The sequence below is a fragment of the Cygnus atratus genome, chromosome 1, assembly GCF_013377495.2.
Source record: "Cygnus atratus isolate AKBS03 ecotype Queensland, Australia chromosome 1, CAtr_DNAZoo_HiC_assembly, whole genome shotgun sequence".
Lineage (NCBI taxonomy): Eukaryota > Metazoa > Chordata > Aves > Anseriformes > Anatidae > Cygnus > Cygnus atratus.
In genome coordinates, this window is record NC_066362.1 from 112,911,011 (window position 1) to 112,934,255 (window position 23,245).

At 35.1% G+C, this 23,245-nt stretch overlaps 1 protein-coding gene across 1 annotated transcript in view; it reads right to left on the minus strand.

Annotated features, from left to right (window-relative positions):
* HLCS (holocarboxylase synthetase) overlaps positions 1 to 23,245 on the minus strand; it is a 127,521-nt gene that overhangs the window by 70,157 nt on the left and 34,119 nt on the right. Inside the window, exon 6 of the mRNA XM_035545978.2 lies at positions 13,855 to 14,126. Within this exon, the coding sequence (XP_035401871.1) occupies positions 13,855 to 14,126 (272 nt within the window). The remainder of the gene's footprint in view (positions 1 to 13,854; positions 14,127 to 23,245) is intronic.

Here is a 23,245-nt window from a genome sequence, read left to right on the forward strand (position 1 = left end):
CTAATTTGTATATGGCACATCTGGTATAATAGATATGATATACAAGCAGGCAAATATTTGAAATAATAAGTGTTTCCCAGTGTTAAAATAAACACCTCAGCACTTCAGATTTTTGCTCAGCAATTTCTCCTCAGTGGGAGAGGAAGCAGAGAAGGAAGGGCACTTATCTACTGTTACACTTTACCACTTCTGAATTGTCACTCACTCACTGAGATTTTTCAAAGAAAAACTTCAACCAGTAGAAAGCATTTAATTTCACTTCGTTCAGGCTCACAATATTTCACTGCTTAACTTGGCAAAACATCGAAATAGAATATTGTCACCCTTCTTAACCTCTCCTGTTGGCACACCAGTTTATTAAGCTAGTGCCTCATAGTAAATTACTTTTTCCCCCCAAACCAATATAATTCTATTATCACGAATACCCTGTATTACAGCTTCAGCTAACAGCAGAATATTCACCTCCTTCTCAAGTAAAGGGATATAGTTTCTGTGCAGTTGCTCTCCAGTCACTGGTGAAATATAATTTGTGAATGACTAATTATTATCTGTTCTGATGACCACTGAATGCTGAAACTTCTGAAATGTACCTTAGATGAAAAACAGGTTATCAGGCAGAATCCTAATGTTCCAATTACCTGTACTCTCAAAACTGCCTAGCATACTTTTTGTGTTCATGTCATGCTAAAATCAAAAACAGAACAATATGGAACATTAGCATACCTTCCTCGTGGAGCTAATGATGACCCTCAGACATTCTGAAAATGAATAATAAATATTCCAGAATGAATAATGTTATAGCCAACAAGTAGCAGGACCTGCTTATTCACAGAATCACAGAATGGTTTACGTAGGAAGGGACCTTAAGGACCATCCAGTTTCACCCCCCTGCTATGGCAGGGACACCTCCCACCAGACCAGGCTGCCCAAAGCCCCATCCAGCCTGGCCTTGAGCATCTCCAGGGATGGGGCATCCACAGCTTCTCTGGGCAACCTGTGCCAGTGCCTCACCTCCCTCACAGTAAAGAATTCTTCCTTACATCTAATTTAAACCTACCCTCTTCTAGTTTAAATCTATTACGCCTTGTCTGTCGCTGTACTCCCTGATAAAGAGTCCCTCTGCAGCTTTCCTGTAGGCAAAAATGATCATTCTGAACTTCACAAAAAGAAATCTTCATTTTCATTCCAGGTTTACTTATTCTTCCCTTTTTCTTCCACCCTTCTCCCCAGAATGTGACTGTATTGTTTCCAAAATCTTCACAGTGAGTGGTTTCTCTGTTCCCTTTAATAGCTGGTTTCCACTGAAATCGGTAGAATTTTCTGGTGAGTCTTATCAATTAATATTAGTTAGACAACCTGTTACACCTAGGCTTGCAGGCATCCTCAAATACATTTACGTCTAGCTGTTCTCATCTACTCCTAATTCTGCATAAAACGCCAGGAAAGATACTTGCGTTATTTCTGTAACCTGTAGCTGAAAACAGTTCAATTTTATGAGTTCATTCTTTCCCTTTGACCTTACCTTCTTTGAACTGTTAAAATAGCTAGTTAAAAAGAAGATGGAATTGTGCTGAATTTCATACTTGATGCAACTATTTAATCATATTGTGAAAACAGAAGTTTGAATCCATTCTCTAGCATAAAAAAAAAACCTTATTCCTTGGTTTTAGAGAGAATAAGCTGGTGAAAAATAACAGAAAATGTAGAGAAGGCAGCATGCAAATTCTTAATGACACACATCAGAAATATGTGTAACTTACATTTTTTAGGTCAGCTGACACAGACAAAAGGAAGTGGGATTTAAGAAAATCTTTCTCCTTCTTTCTGAAGTAATTAATCATTACAACTTACTCATCCCAAGCTATGTTCAGAACTGCAGTATTAAAATCAGACCAATAAAGTTTCAAGATAATAAACTACAGAAAAAGCTACATCCAATAAAGTTTACCAAGACAAAACATTTTTTCCCAGCATATACCACGTTAAGATCTGAGTCACTAACTAAAACAAGATTTATTTCTCCCAATTCATTTCTCTCCTGAATACGGCCAGCAGTATCTTACTTATCAGTCAGCAACTATCAGATTTTTTTTTAACATTAAATTACATTTTTAAAAAAGGACATGCATTACTAATTAATTACACTGGTACTTATTAACTAGCTTGCGGTATGAGTAAGTTATATCTTATCCATCTCAAACATGAAATTGAACCAAAACCAGAAAATGAACAAATAAAAATGGCTGATAATAGCAAAATACTTTAAGTGTGTGAGAAAGCTACTGGGAATAGAAATAAACAGAAGATAAGCAGAAGTCTTTTAATTATCCCAAAAGTGATAAGCATGTATTTGCAATCCTTGCCAATAACGCAGATGAAGAAATACAATCAATTTGTCTGTAAGATTTGAATATGTTTTACATACCTAAAGTTACAACTGCTTAGATAAATTACATGTTCAAATATGGACCATTTTATAACACCATTTTGGTGCTATGAACGCCATGTTTGATTGTTAGGCAGAATAATTCCTTGTCTTTCTTTATCAGAAGGGTTAAAAAAAAAAACAACAACTTAGAACATGGCATACAGTGAAATATCTATGACAGTATATTCTGTAATCAAATTTCCATTTCTGTGGCTACAGCATACAGCTCTGTGGAAATCTGAGTTAATCAAACAAACTTCAGTTCCTGGGGACAAAATCGGCATAGTCAGTTAAATACATTGCAAAGGTGACATTCTGTGTCTGAATCTAGGCTGAATGTTTCCATACATCAGGCTTTCCAGCTCGCTATATCAAGATTCTTTAACTATTGTTCGTAAAACCAAGAAGCCTCTTGGGATAAGGATTCTTTTTTACCTTAGGCTTTACAGTGTGCTGGTACTGTGATGCACAAGGGCATCTTCCTTGTATTTTTTCTGTCAGCACACTGACAATATTCTGATGGAGAAATATGAATATCTATACTTAGTTCCAAAGAAAAACATGTAAACGCAGCAACTGAACGGCAGCAGAATACTGATGCCAAGAGAAAAACAAAAAGGCAGCCAAATAAGCTAGATTCATAGAGCTCTACAGATTTTCCAACATCTTCCAGTTGAAAATTCTGTGTTGCCTGGCTACTACCGCAAAAAATATCCAAGCCACACAACTGCTTTCCAAATACCTTGGCAAGGGGTGATTATTTCGCTTTTCTTTTTTAAAACATTTGGATAAACTGTGATTGAATATTCTAAGCATTCCACAAGCATTGATCCTCGCTATCCTGATACGGTCTACTAACTTAAAAGTATTCCGTATCACGTGAATTTTACATGAATCAACTACCACACAGGATTTTAGATTTGCATTAAAGCATGTGGCCCCCAGCTATTTCTTTTGTATCACACATCTGGTTCCATACTCCAGATAAGGTATACACGTTATCTTTTGCAAATAAATCAAGAATTGAGTGAGAACTCTTATGTAATTTGGAGTCTTCAAACTTAAAGGTCCAAAATAATATTATTTCTTTCTTATGCATCTGTGGATAACATTTTAGACTATTTTCTTCCTTCATGAAAGCCTGAAAGACGGCTTACTGAGATCACATAAGCATTCCTCTGTATCACTTCAGAAACGTATGCTCTTGATAAAACTGTTTCAGAAGCCAGTAGTGCAAACAGAGGAGAAAAAGGAGAAGAAAAAGGTTAAAAGCCTAAGAAAACAGATATCCAAACTTCACTCCATCTTAGGTCAGGGATGAGGGTCTATATTCAGCCACCAAAGAAAAAGGTTTTGGTACCAGATCTGTACTTCACCAGATAGTTCTACCCAATGCCTGCACTAAACAGCCCTACAATGGATTATAAGCCTGATTGATATCACTTCCACCTGCATTTACACTAGTATATTAAATACCTATTTGTTCTCAGGGCAGAAATCCTCACTCTTCAGTGAAGAGTGAAATAGTACTCTTAGCCACTAAAACATTTTCTGCACATTATTCTTCCAGTGTTCAGAAATTTCAGTTTCAGTACCGCAATCACATTGCACAATATGCATCCTTAAAAGGAAACTGGTTCTGTAGCAACTAGTTTATACAACCAAATAGTTTAGACATATGTGAAGATCAAGTCTTGGGCTTAACAATCATTATATGGATGAAATCTTTTAGCTGAAAGATAAATACGACAGTATAAAATATACTGTTTTTCTTTAAATAAGCCCACAGGCCATCTGAGTTTACCAATATGTTTTAGGGGTTGTAGAAATGGGTCAATGAAATATCATTTTGATATTTTAACTGCCTATTCTAGGATTTGAATAAAGATGGTAAATTAATGGGTGGAAAGCATTACAGTCAGGTAGAATGAATTCTGAAGCTTTTCTACTGTCATGCAACATGCAATTTCATGGATTACACGAGATCCAAAAAGTATAACGTACTATGTTGTAAGCCACATTTTTAAAAACATGAAATATAAGCAGTTTGTGGGATTCTGATTACGTATTCAAAGATGCTTATGATGGTAAAAAAGATTAAAAGGGTGACTAAAAATAAACAAGCAAAGCAGTATATCATAATTTGCAGATTCATATGCGACTGTATAGAAAATTATTTTTAACCTGAAAAAAATAAATTCCTCATACTCCCCAGTTTTCAAACAAAAAAATTAGAAATGGAACTACCACATGCTCAAGTGGATTTATTACCAGCCTCTATGACTTCAGAAGGAAACGAATCCAAACAGTACAGGATCTTTCAGTAGATAATTCGCCAGCTGAACAAGGGAATATCAGGTTTCTGATCAGTAATTGGTTTGCTATGCACTCTGACAACATGTAGATTTTTCCCCAATTAATACTGCAATCTTTTTACATGCCACTCATTTCACCCTAACATTTGTTAAAGAAATATTCAGCAAACACAGATAAGATTTGTTTCCCTTGAATGCCTTATTTTTATTTCCTATTTCCTATATCTCAGCCTCCATCTCTACTTTTTTTCTTCTTCTTGTTTTCTTTTCAGTATTCTCCTTCTTCTTCCTCTGCAAATGGACAAACTGATGATCCATTCAAACACAGATAAAATGAAAAAGGTCTATAGAACAGTTTCCAGTTGTATTCCACAGCTGTTTAATGAAAGATGGAACGAAAGTTCAGTGTTTGCAAAGATACCTTTAAAATACTTGTGTTTTTTTTCTTTTTTTTTTTTTAATGTAAGATAGTATCATCCTTAAAATAGCATCAGCTGAAGTTTACAAAAAACATTTGGAAGTTCTGCCACATTTAACTCTTCAGCAACAAGAACAATGCTAGTAAATTCTTTTGAAAGCAACATGAGGTACTGTATTTTATAGCAATCCTGGGGATCACAAAACTGCAGTGGGGGAACCTCGGTTTTTACACACCATTCTACAGGCCATGACATTTTAGGCTAAATGATATGAGGTGTGATAAATGCAAGCCTTCGTTTGAATACAAACAGATTCTTAAAATATTTTAACTAGGAGTATAAGTGAAAATAAATTAGGCCAGTGGGATTTAAGAAAAGAATTCAGATTCTGTGGGATTTTCTTATTTTACTGCTTAAGGTAGAAATTACACAAGCTTTGAAAGGTTTAGGCACTGAAAACAATCAGTGAATTATTCTGAAACCAAATTACTATCTTCTGGCAGCATAAGAATAAAAATCAGTATGTTTATTCTTAACAGCACTGGAACAGGTGCTGTCTAAACTTCCTCAGAACAGTAATGCTGCAAGTTTCTCAGCTCCTACGATGTAGCAAATCCAACCATTTTTTATTTTATTTTTTTGGCAAGGGCAAAGGGATGGAGATGTGCAAAATGGAAATTGAAAGCCATGACCTAACTTTGAACTTCTAAGAAACATGATTATGGTATTCTCCATGTACAGTCAGAATGAGAAACTGGCATCTCCAGACAATAATTCACATTTTGTCTGACTGCATTTAATTTTAGTTCAGAATTTGGATCTTTATTGTAGTTTCAAAGAAAATAAAGTAAAAATGTAGCACACAACACATTTCTCTCCATGTCTGAGAAAAGGGATTCTTCCCATCAGCTTCCTAAAATAACCAGATAAAAATTACTCTGTAGATGTTAATTCTACTTCCAAAAGTGAAGTAGGCCCTATGCATCCCTTAAAGCAAATACAACGGTCAGAGGAATTCCAAAGCAAAGCATACTGGGCTTGACTTCTCCAACCTGTCCCATATTTCCATTTACTGAAAAAAACAAGGAGTCTGTTTGGAACTTGCAAGTGCTGAGTATCTCCAGCGCATCTCCTTAATAGGTCAACAGCGTAAGAAACAAGTGCAGTGTCCAGCCAAATGGATTCTTTACTAGTTCCTAAACTGGGACTTCCTCAGCTCCATACATTGTGGGTAGCCCATTAACAGAATGCATTATCACATCACTTGATATCTCTTCCTAGTACATCTGACTACCTAACTGCTATTCTGTTTTACCTGATTGCAACACCTTTAATTTATTCTTTTACTATTCCAGTGATTCAACTACAGTAAAAAGGTATGGGGAGGAATGCAGGTCCATGACTTGCCCAAGCCCTGAGCTACTCAGCAAGGTTAAGTACGGAGGCGGGGAGTTTGGTTCATCTGACTACATTATCAACATATTTAGTTTTGCTGTGCCTTACCCTTTTAAAATCAATAGATCATTAATGGATCATGTCCTACGCTAACTTCCGCCCATCTTATTTTATGTTTTTTCCTTATTACTATAAACGCAAAACTTCACCAGAGGCAATATTCCAATTTGAACTTAGACCCATGGCAATAAGGTGTGAGATTTCCCAGTGCGCAGAAAGCTATGAGATGAAGACAACGATAGCCCTACCTGATACACGTCCACACTGACACTACACAACTGACTTTGTTATACTTAACAATATGCTACAAAATGATGATTGAAAAAGCATCAAAATCTCTTTACTTTCTCCTCGTACAAAGAAACTCCCTACCCATAACCTTTATATTTCATGCCTTCCTATCCAAACCCTTAACTTTCTAACTTAACGCTCTTTCTCACTGAGGTGCAAACAGTAACACACAAGTGCTTCTGGGCAATTTAAGCTTAAGCAACAGGGTTTTTACTAGACCAAATTTAAAATTCAAAGTCAGAATTGACAGTCACAAAGTTAGCAAATGAGTAACAATAATATATATGTAATGTGTGTTATAATTTATGTGATTAGATATCCATATATTATATATTGTATTCCGTTCCATTACATACATTGTACTCTAATATACAACTCTTTCAAGTTAATCCTCTTTCAACAGTGTGATGACTTTTAATTTCAGCATTATTTTTTTTCATTTTAATATGAAAAGTCTGATTTAAAATGCATGCATGAAAACAGCTCCATGTAAAACAAAACAAGATAATGTTCTTGAAACCCTTCTATTTCCATTCTCTAGCTATCATTTTAACTGTGCAGTCTTATAGGGTTACCACTCATATTTAACAAATGAGGAGTGTCCCAAGGATACATGTGTATTCATACGACAATACGGATTGTTCAGGAACTTCCAGCAGCAGGGTAATACAATATACTATAAGAGTTCAATGTGGGTTAATTGCTCTGCAAAACGGGTATCTTTTTTTTTATGACTCAATCCCCTTTGGGAACATCAAACCTCCCCCTGTGCTGACAAAAACCATGCAAGCAGGAGGCCCACTTCATTAACAGGAAGAAAATCTACTAATTTTACATAACAAAAAAATAAAGAGAAACATATTTTGTCTTCAGTTCCATGGAAAATCAGACACACAAGGTGCGTGACAAGAAAATAGGGACCTAATTGTTTAGCGTCCTTACGAACCATTTACAACAGGTGGAAAGAAAGGCAAGGAAAATTGACACAAAGGAGATGACAAATCCTAATACAGAAATCTTTCAGCATGCATGTAATGAAAAATGCTATTGCAGAGAAGAGTCTGGGAATGGCACAGAACCAAATCAGTGCCAAAAACTTCCGAATTCCTCGCTTTATACAGGCAAGGAAGGGAACAGACTCTTGGCTGTTTTACAAAAATTCCTGTATGATCTTGTGTTATCAGGATGAAGGACAGCTTTCTCTAACGCTGGATGATGCAAAACAGTACCAATAAGTGAATGGAAGAATAAAGTCAGAAATAATATACATTTAAAACTAAATTAGCAAAAATTACTGTTGAAATTATTTTAATTTAAGGGCAACAAACATATCCTGTTACTTGAGCTAATCTTTATGACCAAAGAGAGGCACAAAATACTGAATATGAAAAAAAAACTCAGGAAAAACAATCATGGAAGCAGCTATTCCAATGTAATGTGCTACCTTTTTTTTTTTTTTTGAGAATAAAAAGCCCTGTTGCAAATTCAACCCTATAGATAAAATAAATGCGAGTTTAAAAATTAGTAAACACAATGATGAAAAGAACAAAGGGAGATGGTACTATATCAAGGCTAAGTTAAATGGGAGGTATATAGGTTAAAAGAATGAAATCCTTTAAAGAGCAAGTCTACTGGCACTAGTATCTAACTTTAGGTTTTAGGTTAAGTATTTGTTAAGTAAAGTATTCCTATCCCACAACATAGCTTAACAAACAAACAAAGACAACCAAGGAATCTTAGCTTTTAAAAGAGAGATGCACTTGTGAGAGTCCTCTACACAAAGAAGGATTGGCTATCCAAAATTATAAAATATTTTTTGGTTATGTATCTGTAGCAAATTACATAGAAAACTCATACAACATTTAAATGCCACTGACCAGTTTATCAGCACGTATTTTTTAAACATCCAACAGCAATTTCTTGAGACAAAGGCATCCTTCCTGACCACCACAGCATTTTCTAGCTCTCTAACACACTTTCTTAAGAGAAAAGGATGCAGAGGGGTAATTTTTACAAACATGTTGGTGACATTTATTTACAGAAGACTATTAATGTATTAGGATATTCTCATCACAATAAGAGACAAAGACTACCATTTGAAGATTTTGTAATCCAACTACCTGTACATCTTCAAGTGAGGAAAACGCAAGGTCCCTATTTGCAAATATTGTCCAAACCAGCCCCCTTGCAGCTGGTTTTGACTACACAGCACAACTGCTTCCTCCACCCAGCTGAGCCTAGATTACGAGACATGGCTAGCTAAAATAATATTAGAAGCAGTAAACAATTTTCATAGCTTTAAAGAAAATGGTCAATCAAGTTGAGCCAATAGCTGCAATAGCAACAGTTCGTGCGTGTAGTCCAGTCATCATGGAATTATGATGGAAATACCTGAGAGGTCAGGCTTTAGACAGATATGCCTGATGATGGAATGAATACAAGCACTGTGACTATATGGCGTATTTTGCATGTGCTATGTTAATTCCAAATTTCTGTCTTCAAACCACTTTTCAAACCACCCACCCCACCCCCCCGGCTTATCTGATTTCAATTTGTTTCTTAAAAAACATGGTTTAAACAGAGAATACAAGAGATCACTGAGGTGCATGGAATGACTAAACAGGAGGCTGCTGTGTTTACGTAGAGTAAAACATCACAAGGATTTGAAAAAAAAACACCCACTAGGTACAAAATACAGTTTGTCAATCTCAGCTTGTTTGTGCCTCTGAACTGCCATCCCAATTTCCTGCAACTATAAGCTGCTCTTACTTTTCACTAACTCATACCTGCATAAGCAGCACGTGTATTTAAATATAAAACATGAGTTTTAAAAATAAAATCCGAGTCCTAATGCTCACTTGCCAAAATTAAAGCTGTAGCACAATGAATCTTGAAAAGCATAAAGAAAAAATAAAATGGCACCAACAATGTAAAGGATTTTCTTTTGCAAAGATTTTAACTGTTTGGAAATTGTTTACTCTAAACTGACATTTTATTTAAAAATCCCACTCAGCAATTATGAAAGCAATTTTCTCCCACATTTCATTCCTACTAAAATTCACCATATTTGTGTCAAACTCTTCCTAACAATGGCACAGGAACAGCTGCCTTTGTTCTTCTTAAACACTGGGGAAACAGGATCCACAATGGCATTTTATGTACAGTATATCACATGCTGGCTTAGTAATGTATAAATCACATCTTCTGCCAAATAAAACATTAAAACAAGATATTAGGTGCTGGTAAAGAAAAAAATTGAACTGAATACCTAATTAATTTATTTTTAATGAAATGATTGTGAAACCATTCCAGCTAATTAAAGCGTGCTAGAAATATTTCTTTATCAACCTCAGGTCTTGTGAGCCTAGTAAGTTCGTTTCCACAACTCAATACTGGCATCACCATACCAGATGCATCCTTAAAAATAATGGTTTCATTTTGAGTCATACAACCTCAGACATTCTTTAAGAAGAGGAGACAATGAAAGTGGAACTGCTTCTGGAAAGTTTAACCTGGTCAGGTGCTATTGGGATAAATATCTCTGAAGAAATACACAAGGTTTCTGACATTTCTTTCTGACTGACAGAAAGAATTTCCCTTGAAGCAAAAAAACCAAAACAAAATAAAACAATAGGGGAGTCTCTATCTTTGGTAAAAAAATATAAATTTTACTTTAAGAAATAAAAGATTAAATGCTTTAAATGTAGTCTTATGATTAATTTAAAGCTTTTAACTTTAAATCATAGAAGCAATATTGACTATTTAAAAGTACATGATATTTAAGCAAATCTTTGCTTTACAATTAGACTAATGCCATTTAATTTTAGATACTTACAGGTGAATTCACACTTTGCTCGTTACCTTAGGACATGTAAATGTATGCCAATGATAATAAAGTGTGTATGTTAATATGCAAAATGTCAAGACATGCCATCTGGAGAGCTAATGAACAATCAAGGGATTCCAAATTAAACTACAGAATTTTCCCTTAGAATCTTTAGGACAACACTGTCAAGTTCAATCTATTCACTTAGACTCCAGAATCAATTTTTCAAACTTTATGACAGGTCTAATAGTTTCCACCTGTTTCTCTTGCTTGACTTTTGACTGGCACGTTACCAGCCAGGGTGGAAATGTAGACAAAGACCCCTATTAGGCTCCGGCTGTTTCTCTACTGTGAGGTCACTCAGCCATTAAATTAGTTCCAGCCCACTTTCTCCTTCGACGTCTTAATTTTGGGGGTATGAAGGTTTGGGGAAGTGAAAAGGAAGAGAGGCAAACATTTGACATTCAGTTTGTGGGAGAGGTATAAGAAAACCTAAAATCACGGAAGTTAAATGCTACATTTATTTGTAATTTACTAACTAAATAATTTACTAAATCAATTCACTACTAATCCCATGGATTAAGTTCTTGAGGTGGCTGTGTCACATTTTCAGTCATCATAAACTTTGGATAAATCTAAGAGATTCCATCCTGTAGCACTTGCTTATTGCAATATTTGATTACCTATACAAGGTATAATTTTTTTTTCTTCTGGGAATTACAACTGATCAGTATGAATTTATTTTTTGTGCAATGAAAGAAACTCTTTTTCTTGAGATACACTTTCATTTTGAACTGGCAAGTGACATACTACATATCCTAAACCTGACATATTACATACCTTAACACATTCGTATTGGTTCTTATGGAAGTACATTAAAAACTGACAACTTCTTTCTTCAGAAAGAATAAATAAAATATCTAATAGATATTTGCCTCGATTTCTAGTGATTTATGACTTATTATTTGTGAAATCTCAAGGTACTTTGCTGAACTGGAAATCACATGGACAACATTATTCTTTTATCTATGACAACAGTGTATTTACAATATCATCAACCATCATATTAATATTTTGAATTATTAAAACAAAAGACTTTCTACAAGAAATTTAATCACTCAAATTATAATCCGAGTAGGACCACCTTCCCTGTAAAAGCTGCTTAGAGAAAGAACTTCTGGTTTACATCTTATCTGAAAACCAACTACTTGAGTTGCATCACAACGGGGAAAATCTTGAAGACCCACATCTCCAAGCACTTCATTACATTTGGACTACTTGCATAAGAAAGCAACCTGTGAGCTGAACACTCTGCTGGGACATCAGTTTAGAGATAAAAGAGTAAAGGTTCCAGATTCAGCGAAAAACCAAGACCCCTTCTCTCATCTCCCTTGCCTTCTGGATGATATAAGCGTAAATAAATTGGCCAGACATGATTCTATTTAGCTTGTGATATCTAAATAAATTCACAGACTTTGAATAATATACTTCATCTTACTGGGATATGTAGATACTGTTACTGAGAACTACCACCAAAAACAACTGTCAGAAAGAAAAGTATTGACATATTAAATTATCACTTCTTCAGTTTCTTACCAGTAAGTCTGCTTTCAATCCTATGAGTTGAATATGATTTGAATACTAGAAACGAAGATGTAAATACTACAAATGCTTCAATAATAATAATAAAATACTTATTTTTGGGCTCTATTGAAATAGCATGACTGTCTACGTCCAAAAGCCCTTGTCAAATCAGTTGTAGGAGTAGGATGTAGATTTGGGGGAAGGGGTGTGGCAAAACTGGATAGCTACATTTTTTAATGTGTGTGCACGTGTATGTATGCACGCACACAGAATAGTTTGGCTTTAAAGAAATTTGTATTTGATTTGAACTGTCTCTAAATTACAAAATTTTAGGGCAAATTATCATTTGTAAATTCTATCTATAAACACTATAAATACTTAATTTCAGGTAATTTTTAGTTATCAGAACAGTGTCAACTGTAAAATTACACTGATTTACTGTAATACTGTTCTAATGCATGCTCATTCACAGTTTTTGTGTATGTATATTTTAAAACAAATCACCTTTATTACCTGCAAGAAGGCATATTCTGTAACATATCAGCCTTACAATTTAGGCTCTCTAGCTGAGAAGTAAAGCTATTACTGCTAGTTAACTAATCAGTTACAATAACATTCAAGGCGATTTAACTGATGATGTTGATAAAAAGAAAATCCAGAACAAAATTACTGAGGTTATTTTCAACAGCAAAATTCACCTGCAATTTCTGCAGATAAATTAACACTGATACTCAAAAGTGGCTGTCAAGAAAAGTTAGAGCTGCAGGTAGAAACACACAGAAAAAATCTTTCCTGAAGAGGAACAGCTTCTTAAAGACAGTTTTTTCCATCAGACTATTTCATGTTCTGAAACATAACAGTATAGTCTTTGTACATAGACTCCAACCTAAGATTTACTAACTGTGATTTTCATATCACTTAATCCCATTCAAAACTCTAACAAACTACTTTCTCAAAGGTATCTCACAACTCATTCACAACGGTCATCTATGTGATGATGAAAGAACGTCTAGCACAACCCTAACCGATGTTTAAAAAACACCAAAGAGCATTTTAGTGGAATATTCAGCGAAAGGATATTAAATGGAATGAGAGAAAACAGCAATGTTAAAATTTAGGCCCCAACCTACTTGGTACTACTGTTGTTATGTAACTAGCTCAGAAAATAACTTGAGTTAGAAAATGTATGTAATCTCCTAAATATGGACATTTAATACCTTAAACATTCCTGTGATAATGCTCGTGATTTGCAAGATTAACAATTAAAGTCAATCGCCAAGTAAGAAGCTGTCACACTAGGTTCTTGCACCCTTTATAGCTTGGCATTTTATACACTATCAATTAATATTCTGTGAACACAAAGATCTCTCTTTTGTGTCCTATTTCATAGACAATCAGCATTTTTGACTTTGGGTATCTTGTAGGTGACAAATAAACAAAAGAGAAAAATGTTTCTTTCCAAACATTGTGAACATTTCTATAATTGTGAATTCCTATCAGAAATCTTACTCAAGATGGTATGGATCACTGTCTTACCCATCTAGAAGATTCATCGTTGTGGTGGTAACTTCAGTAAAGAGAAGAATCTTTCCAAACTTCTTTGTTTGCAGATTCTGTTGATACATCTCCAGGCTGAAATGTTCTGATGAGAAGTTTCCCATCTCAGTGATGACTGACATCAGAGACAGAGTTGTCTCCATTTTTGATTCACAAGATGAAACAAATTTAAGAGACACTTTGCTGGATTCTATTACTCCTTCAGCATTTACATTTTCCTCAAGCCATTTCAGGAATGTAAGATGGATTTCCTGTGGACAAGGGAAATAAGACATAGAAATATGGACCAACATACAGAAAGATATACAAACATTCTTCTGAGAATATTTACATTCAAGCAACCACCTTCTGCTTCAAAATGGGAAAAAATAACTTCATTTCTTTTTTGAAGATCAACTTCTGCTGCTTGTTCTACTCTGGCCTGACCTGACTATTTGGTACGCTCTTCTTAATCTTGAGACCACGCTCCTTTGTGGGTTAATTAGGCTTAAACTTGTGGTGGTTCTGTTAGATACCGAAACATGTAGCGCGTATTATGCACTTCTGTATTATGCAGGTTTTTCGGCATGCTAAGTTTCTCTGCTACAAGCCTCTCCACGCACTGCTAAGACTTGATTTGAAGGATAAAGCAGCAGCTAAGAAAAACATTTACTGATTTCTCAATGGAATACCTGTTAAAAGGGCTACCTTCAGCTAACAGAAGCTTCACAACTATTACCTTACTCCAAAGCGGCTGTTTAAAAAGCTAGCTAAAGCAGAAGCATATAACACAAGAAGGCACATAACTAAGAAAACTTTATACCAGTGTACAAAATGGAGTTGTAAGTATGCTCCCTTGTCACAGCCAATAGCACAGCTGGTAGACGTTTCGTTGTAAAATATTTTCAATGATGTGAAATAGACGTATATGATACATAGATATAATTTATTATATCTAATACAACTAATTTTACATATCTACATGCCAAACCTTTTATTTTCCTCTCCTTCATTTTAGGTTACTTAGAAATATGCTTTATTGAATGTGAAACGAAGAGATGAATTACTGTGATTATCACCTGTCTGGTAATGCCCTGAAACAACTGTTACACATTCATAGAACTCTTTCTCGAGATACCTAATGTGTTTTTGAGAGATTTGGTATGAAATTTTTGCCCTTTCTGTAGAAACTGCAAGTTAACAGCCCACAAACGCAGATGCTGGGACTTCTTTTTGCTAAGTTTTTTTTTTTTTTTTTTTTTTTTTTTTTAACATTTTGAAGAGCTCTGCTCTTTCTAGAAACAGAGCAGTCTCTATCACACATACATTATTTCTCAAAAATTTAAACTGAATTAGATGGAAGCTAAACAGAAAAAAAGAAGAGCTAAAAGTAAAAGCTAATGAATCACTGATTAAAGCTATCAATAATTTACATAGCAGATTTGAACTGAAATAACATTTTGGGAGCAAATGTATACAAAACACAAGAAGATACTAGAATATATGGACAAATGACTCCTTAAAATTTTAAAAGATGAGCACAGCAACCTAAATTGCACCTGAGGGCACAATTCTAAATCTGGCCCTCATAATTACACTCTCATTTTCAGAATAATAGCTATTTTGAAAGATCTATATGAAACCACAAAAAATGTATACTCCATTTCTACCAAACATAATGTATTAGTGATTCTTGCCCTCACATTTTCTAAGACAACATTTGTCCTTTAAATAAAAAACTTCTCTTAGATGCACAGTTTCTACCCAAGTATGTGCCCCTCCTTCCCATTACTGCAGGATCTGGGAACCTCAGTTCTGAGGGTTTCCTATACTAGTCTAAAGACTAGCTCTCTTGCCCTTGAATATGATGTCCCTGAGCTCCAGTCCAACTCTTTAAAACCCACAAACTGCAATTAAGAGCAAACTTCCTATAAATAGTTATCTATCTAAGGAATTACTCCAATTTTCCAAATCCCATTGTTGTATCTTAAAAAGCAATGAGAAAAGTGGTCCTGTTTCTAACACCTTTCTATGGATTTTCCATACTCGGAAACTACACTTTCTCAAGTTTCACATGGACACTGTTTCTTGTGTGACATTCTTTGTATGCTGAATGTCAGCAGACTTACTGGTTTGCAGCTCTGTAGTAGGACATTTATCCTCTCAAGCATATTCTTTCAAGTGATTTTTCCCCCATAGCTTTTTAGTCATACTACATACTGAGCATAACACAAAGAAAGGAACATTCTTTTTCCAAATGCAATCAAGCACTAGCTTCTAGGACAAGACAATCTAAGAATGACTCAGTAGGTAAATTTTAGTTACAGATAAACTACTTCTCATTTCTGCATTTTATAAAGCTCCATTTAAACTCTTTGCATTTAACTTGTTGGCTAAAATATGCTTTAAATATTTTCTTCCTTCTTTTTTGCATCATACATGATGACGTGGCATTAAAGGTTTTACGAGCACTTCTTTGAATTGATCTGCATGAACCACTTGTATCTTCACTTCGTGTAATATCATAGCCTCAAAAGACTGCTACTAAATTCTTTACACACTATCCTTCTTGTTTTACACACACACTAACTTATTAGCTGTAACTGATATTTAGAAAAATTATAGCTTTAGTTCTTGTAAGGGAGTATATCAAAACTGTGCTTAAGCAGAAAGTGTGTTTTCCTGTTGCTTTCTGAACACAGAATTTCATTTAGCACGATTGTCTGAACATGCAATTCCTAGACACAAAACCATAATTTTAACTCCAATAAGGATGGATTTACAGACTTACCAAAACAGGCATTAAGTTAAAAAGTAAAGATGCTTAAAGTACTGCTACATTTTAAGCAAAGAATGAAAGTGTTGTTACTATACATCAGAAAGTCCTGTGTACTTTTGCCACAGCATACTTTCTGAAAAGACTGAAATAACTTATATTTATGTGTAATGTTACATTACTACAGATATGCCACACAATTCCTAACATTTATCCTATTGAGCATATACTTTCAAGTGATTTTTCCTCCATAGATTTTTAGTTTACATAATTTCATTTTCCTGTTTCTAATGCATATTGAATCATTTAAGATTTGTTATATTTGTATAATTATGAAGCTAATTTTTCGCATAATGTATACATACTTTTTGAGCTGATCAAAAATATAAACACAAATACTAGATAATCAAAAACAGCATTTGATTTTTAGAAATTTCTATAAGAAAAAAAGTTTACATTTTTAGCAAATTCTCAAGTCTTGTCCAAATACACACTAGGAAAGTTAATTTTTACTTCATAAACTCAAAGTTACAGAAACATAGATGCTGAACCAATGTTTTATTGTCCCCACTGTTATACTGGCACAAAGAGAAGAACATTGTCATGTAATGAAATAAATATATACAACAGTCAGGGCTAACCTTTGCCTCGACTCCATTGGAAAAGAATATAATCACGTCAGAAACAGAACTGTGCAATTTGTTGCTAAGCTCAGGATGCAGCTTTGAATTCAAAACGGGGAACCTAACACCATTTACTGGCTGTAGGCAGAAAGCAAACCTATCCCCAGCTGCCTGCACCGTTCTGCAGCAACCTCTGGTGGCCATTTAAAAGTAAGTGTTGGTTCCAAGAACTGCCTGGCCCTACATACCTCGGGACCAGATCAGGTGTGTCAAGCAAGGCACTGAACAGAGACAAAAGGGAAGGGAACACCCAAAATCCTGGCCGTTGCTTACCCTGGCCTGTAGCTCATTATCAAAATCCTAAAACATGCAGGTACAAACTTTAAATGAGTATGCAAGCAAAAGAGCTGTAGCTGTCACTTATTCAGGCAACCACAACACTGTCTGCAGCTACTTACACATATAATCACGCTGGAGTCAATACTATGCATATTATCAGTAATATACTTCATGAGTATAGTAACTACATGTTTTAGGGTGGCCTAAATACATCTAAAATTGTTATTCATCATTACTGCATCATTTTTGGCAGGGAGAATGCAAGTCAAGACAAATTAATTACGTATGTATGAAACCATTCTCTTCTCAAACCAATTTGATATGTACATTCTTCAAACAAAAGATACTGCCATCTCCTTTCTTAAAGGAACAATGAAATTTGACATTTTGGCTGAGTGACTAGATAGCAAGAGACTAAATCAGCTTTTCACGGTTAAAATAGTCAACTAGAAATTTAACATCTAGAACAGGAAAGATTTCTAGTCATAGCAAAAGCACAATGTATTTTCAATGCACTGTAAAAATCAATTATAAAAAGCAGAAAAGCAATAGGAGCCAGCCACCACTTCTTACTAAGAAATTCTCCCCACACGCTCCAAAGTGCAACATGAATTCCACAGGGCAGGAGCATGGAAAGAAGCAGCATCTCACGGTGGTGACAGCCTCACTCATCTGGTACTGAGAGGCAAACATATGAAAAAGCAGAGTTTTGATTGCTGGACTCGAAGTGTCACTAACTGGAAAGTTGTTCTGAAGTGGGTAAGGAAATATGGTGGATGTCAATTCACAAAATCCATAGAAATGAAGAGTTCAGCTACTGCATGCTATGTACCCTCAGCTCCTCCACCGATCAGCACAGAAGTTTATTAGGGTCACTGTATCAAGGGTTAGGGGTCTCATGCTGTAAGTTGTTGAACTAAAGTTTAAATGGTAATTGCGGTGTAAAGAAGGAAGAGTAAAAGCTGTATTTTGTTAATGATTTAACATCTGCTTTCTATGATTTTAAGAGTTTGGTCAGGTGTGTGAAGAAACTGCTACATAACAGTTCTCCTTTGCTGTTTAAAAATCTTTTTTTTTTCTTGGTAATCATTAGTTTCCTTTTCTCCTAATGCTTATTTAGCAGTTGAGATTGAACAAAAAGGAAAAAGAGGCAGACATAAGATCAAAAACCAGCTGCATATGGACCCTTCTCTGCTGTAGTATAAAATAACAGAAAATTATAGCTCCTGACGGAGATGATTTTATTTGCACCTGGGCTCTATCAGCCAATGAGACATATACACAAAGCACATAAACTTTCAGTTAAAATGGTTACAAATAAACCTAAATCCAAGATTTCATTCTTATATTCTATTTAGATGTATCTTTTTTATTTCATTTTCTTATTCTTATATATATATATTCATAGACAAATATATACTTCCCCCTCTCCCCCTCCTGACCCCATCAGGCATATTTGGGAGCTGCTCTTTTCTACCAAATTCTGTAACGATAAATCTTAAATTTTATATCAATGGAATTCTTTGTTGAGACAAAACTCCAGTCACAGCCTAAATTCATTTGGTTTTTATTAAAAACATGAAGGCGAAACTAAATGAAAGCTAAAAATGTAATGCCATAAAATGAACAAACATTACACATCAGTTAGTTAGCTCTCTACTTTCTTGGAAGGAAAAATGAGACAAATTTAAATAGTGATGCTCTACCAGTGACACAATATTATGACTGTAGTATAATAAACTATTTTAGCTGTTGCGTGTAGAGAAAGTAAGGCCAAGTATTCCCTTTCTGAATACATAGCTGGGACATCTAACTATTTTTCTTCTTCCTTTTCATAAAATCTAATTCTTTCCAATGAACTGCCTCTGGTTTTGCTTCGCTGTACTTTAAGAAGTCTGCAGTTAATGTATTGATTGATTTATTATTAATTGATGTATCGATTAAATCACATACGACTATAAGTTTATTAGCTCCACACAAATGGATATTACGCAGGCACAAAGTACTGATCTTTTAGAGAACACGAATAGCTCATTTTGAGCATAAGCACCTTAATAGACACCACACTTTCATATGTCTAACCTGCTTTTTTCTGAATTGGCCATTTTCAAATGAGTATTACTTGTTTCAGATATGATCTTAAATATACATATTGCACAGGAATTCTTCTATAATAGCACTGATGGAAAAGAAAACGTTTTAATAAAGAGAGCACACCACTTGGAATCTGATTTCAAATTTAGAATATAAAAATAAATACACACATGCATATGTATACGCAGAAAGTATATCCTCCTTCTGTTACACAGCTTTGCTCAACAGGCATACAAGTTTAAAGGTGTTAAATTAGCCACTGGAGAGCTTCCATAGCATCTCTTGAATCCAATAGAAACAAACTGAAGTCCAACGTGGTAGTAAGCCGTAGGCTGGTGCCAGCAAAAAGCACACCTACAGTGGCAACCCCAGCCCAGAATGCTAGCAACTTAGGAGGCCAGCAGCAGGAAAAGTCAGCTATTAGCACAAGAGGGCACGGTTTTGGCAGACATTTCTGACTAATGAGGCACACAAAATGCTTTTCTGATGCTGTCTATGTTTTTACTTCCTGTAATAATGGCATACATTGAGATCTGAAGCAGATGACAGTTTCCTAATGCTAGCATAAACCCATTTTAAAATTATGTTCATACTTTGTCAATATAGAAAAATGTTAAACACATATTAAATTGCACCAAAAAATCCTACTCTAATACAGATGATGGAGAATGTGAAGCTATATAATAACCTCATTGCTTTCATACCCTAGCACACACATATTACCTTTTACTGAAGTTTTGTAAAGTATTTCATGGACACTAAGCTGAATTCATTGACAGGTATTATTTTCTTTTTCTTCCTCTCTATTTAGGGAAAGAGTGACAAAAGTAAAAATAACTTCTTGACAGCTCAGATGAGGAAAGAAAAAGGTAATTTCTAGGTGATCGTGGCCTAGGCAGAGGAACTGAAAGAGGCCCAAAAAGAGGCCTGCTGTAACCTCTTCCACAGAAACACCCACAAAGATGGGAGAAAGGCCACTCTTTGCTCCCAGCAGTACTGGCAAGGAAATTGTAGTGGCTATCTTTCACTTGTTCACCAGGGCTTAAGAAGGCTGTATATATCAGATTTGTGTTTGTGTGCCAAAGCCAGGCCATCTCTCTGTCTCTCTCTCCCATCAAGCAATCAGGCTAAGAAATTTCATTAGATTGTCATAATCATTGGTTCAATACTTCTCACATGTCGCTAACACTTAATAAATGTTACCAAACTACATGTCAATGCTTGCAGGCTTGAATAGTTGCCCTTTTACATTTATGTAAGTGTAAGCCTGAAGATAGATTTTGTAGTACCGGAAACAAAAAGAATAAACAGAACTGCAAAGCACAAAGGGTATTTAAAAAACGAACATTCAAAATCCAATTTGAAATATATGAAGTACTCAATTGAATCCATTTTCAGGAAGTATATAAAACATTTCTCCTAGTACTAACTGCTTATAATTCATGTCAAAGTTCAGTCCTTGTTCAAGGGAATAGATAAAAATTGAACAAGCTAAACAGTCTCCGTTCACAGCCACACTAGCTGACTTTAATCCTTCTTCAGATTACTTGTAACATTTTCATTTGTTTAGCATTTTATTAATAGGAAAACATATCATAGAACGGGGTCACTAATCTAGGCTAAATCAGGGGAGAATCTATGTATCTGAGTCTATCCATCCAGCAGGCAGAGGGCCATTATTTTCACAGTTCTGTGTTTAGTTCCTAGTATAAAAATTTCAGAAAGGAGAGAAATCCCCAGCTCTCCACTCCCTCCTTTCCCCATCCCCCAAAGAACTTCATAAAGATTTTATTGTAGTGCCGAGGTGCATTCTCATTTCATATTCTCATGAACTTCTGTAGTTACTTGGCTGATATTTGCTATGCATTCTCAAGATACTACATAACTAGGAAATCTGTTTCAGTTTTTTAATAATCTTTTTTATATTTCCTAAACCCAGATACTATGTAAAACATGAGTCAATTGTGTACAATTTGGAAGGGCATTTAGAAAGATGGCAGGGATTCGTAACTGTGTAATTCACAACCAACTGGATTTTTAGGAGTCTCCAGTGGTTCAGATAGTTAGTTTGCTATATACTTCGAGGAGGGAGAAACAAAGCTAATCACTTCTAAAAGACACAGATAAGAAACTTTGTCTTTTGCCCTTTTCAGTGTGTTTTTTAAAATAATTATTCCTTTAAATAACCAGTTATACAGTGTATCATCTCAGCAAGGGAGTAGAAATAGTTACTTATCCAAGTGGGGCCATTTTGACCACTGATGTTTGCAACACCTAATCCAAAACCTGAGGAAGACTTAATAAATGTCTTGTGCAAGATTTGTAAGGAACTTTTATAACTGTTACATTGCTTTAAACAAGAACCATCTATTTGAATCCAAAATTAAATTTAGCTTTAAGACCACTGTATGTAGGCAGAAAATTAATTTACTCAACGAGCTGCAGTAAATTCTAAAAACAGGTTGCAGGCCTAGGTCAGAAGTCACCAGATAATGAAAAATATATCAGATGTTACCTTCTGTATAGAAGAGAATGCTGTCAATCAGGCTATAAAATAAGGTAATAACAAGATAATAGGAAATCAACATGTCAAGTTGTTTTTCTACATCAATATTTGTTGTTTTCAACAGCGTTGCTCCTAGGTATTGGGCTACTAGAAGGTATGTACTACCATTCACATGTACAAAACAAGGAAATAAACAAGACAACTTTTTCTTAGTGCTAAAAAGTATCTAAATTTTTTTAAAGGATGGAATAATTTCTTAGAGGTACAAAAAACAGTGAATACATCTTGTCCTTAGGAGAAGCCATTTATTTCGATTCCTCGGTTTCGATATCGAAGTACTACCGTTTCTGGTCCCTTGCCACGGAGCAGCCTTTGTAGCTGCAGGACAGCACTAGCTGCGGAAGGCCCATTGCCCTATCCTCAGTACAAACGGGAACGGAGCAGAGGAACCAGGAGGGCAGCAGAGCGACACTGTAAGGTGCATCCTGGCTTTTGCTTTTCTTACTCAGCTGCAACAGAACAGTCTGGAAGCAATCTTCCCAGCAGCTGCTCTCATCAACAAACTGTTTATTGTAAGAAAGTGGCTGGGTCAAAGGCTAAATGTCATCCAGAACTGAAAGTGTATCTTAAAAAAAAAAAAAATAAAAAATCACAAAAACTGAAGCCATCCATGCATATGAAAAAAGCACATTACATATGAAAGGAAACCATATTCCATTCCAAAAGGCCAAAAGTCTACTTAATCAAAAACTTCTTAATTTCATGAAGCAGTATTTTATAATGTTGAACTAATTTACTCTGGCTTGTGCTGATTTTGAGACCTGTGTAAGGTTTCTAGTAAAAACAGAAGTTACTTAAAATTCAGTCTGTGTTTTATGGTTGAAAAAATATTTTAACAAAAACATTCTAAAATATTTTATTAACATTTATTAACACTGAACAATAAGTTCGCTCACTATTCATATACAACAGCAACAATGAGATAAGTATTCCCCTAGAAAATTACAAATGCAACAAAGTGACGTGTTATGTACACAACTTGAAGAAACAGGT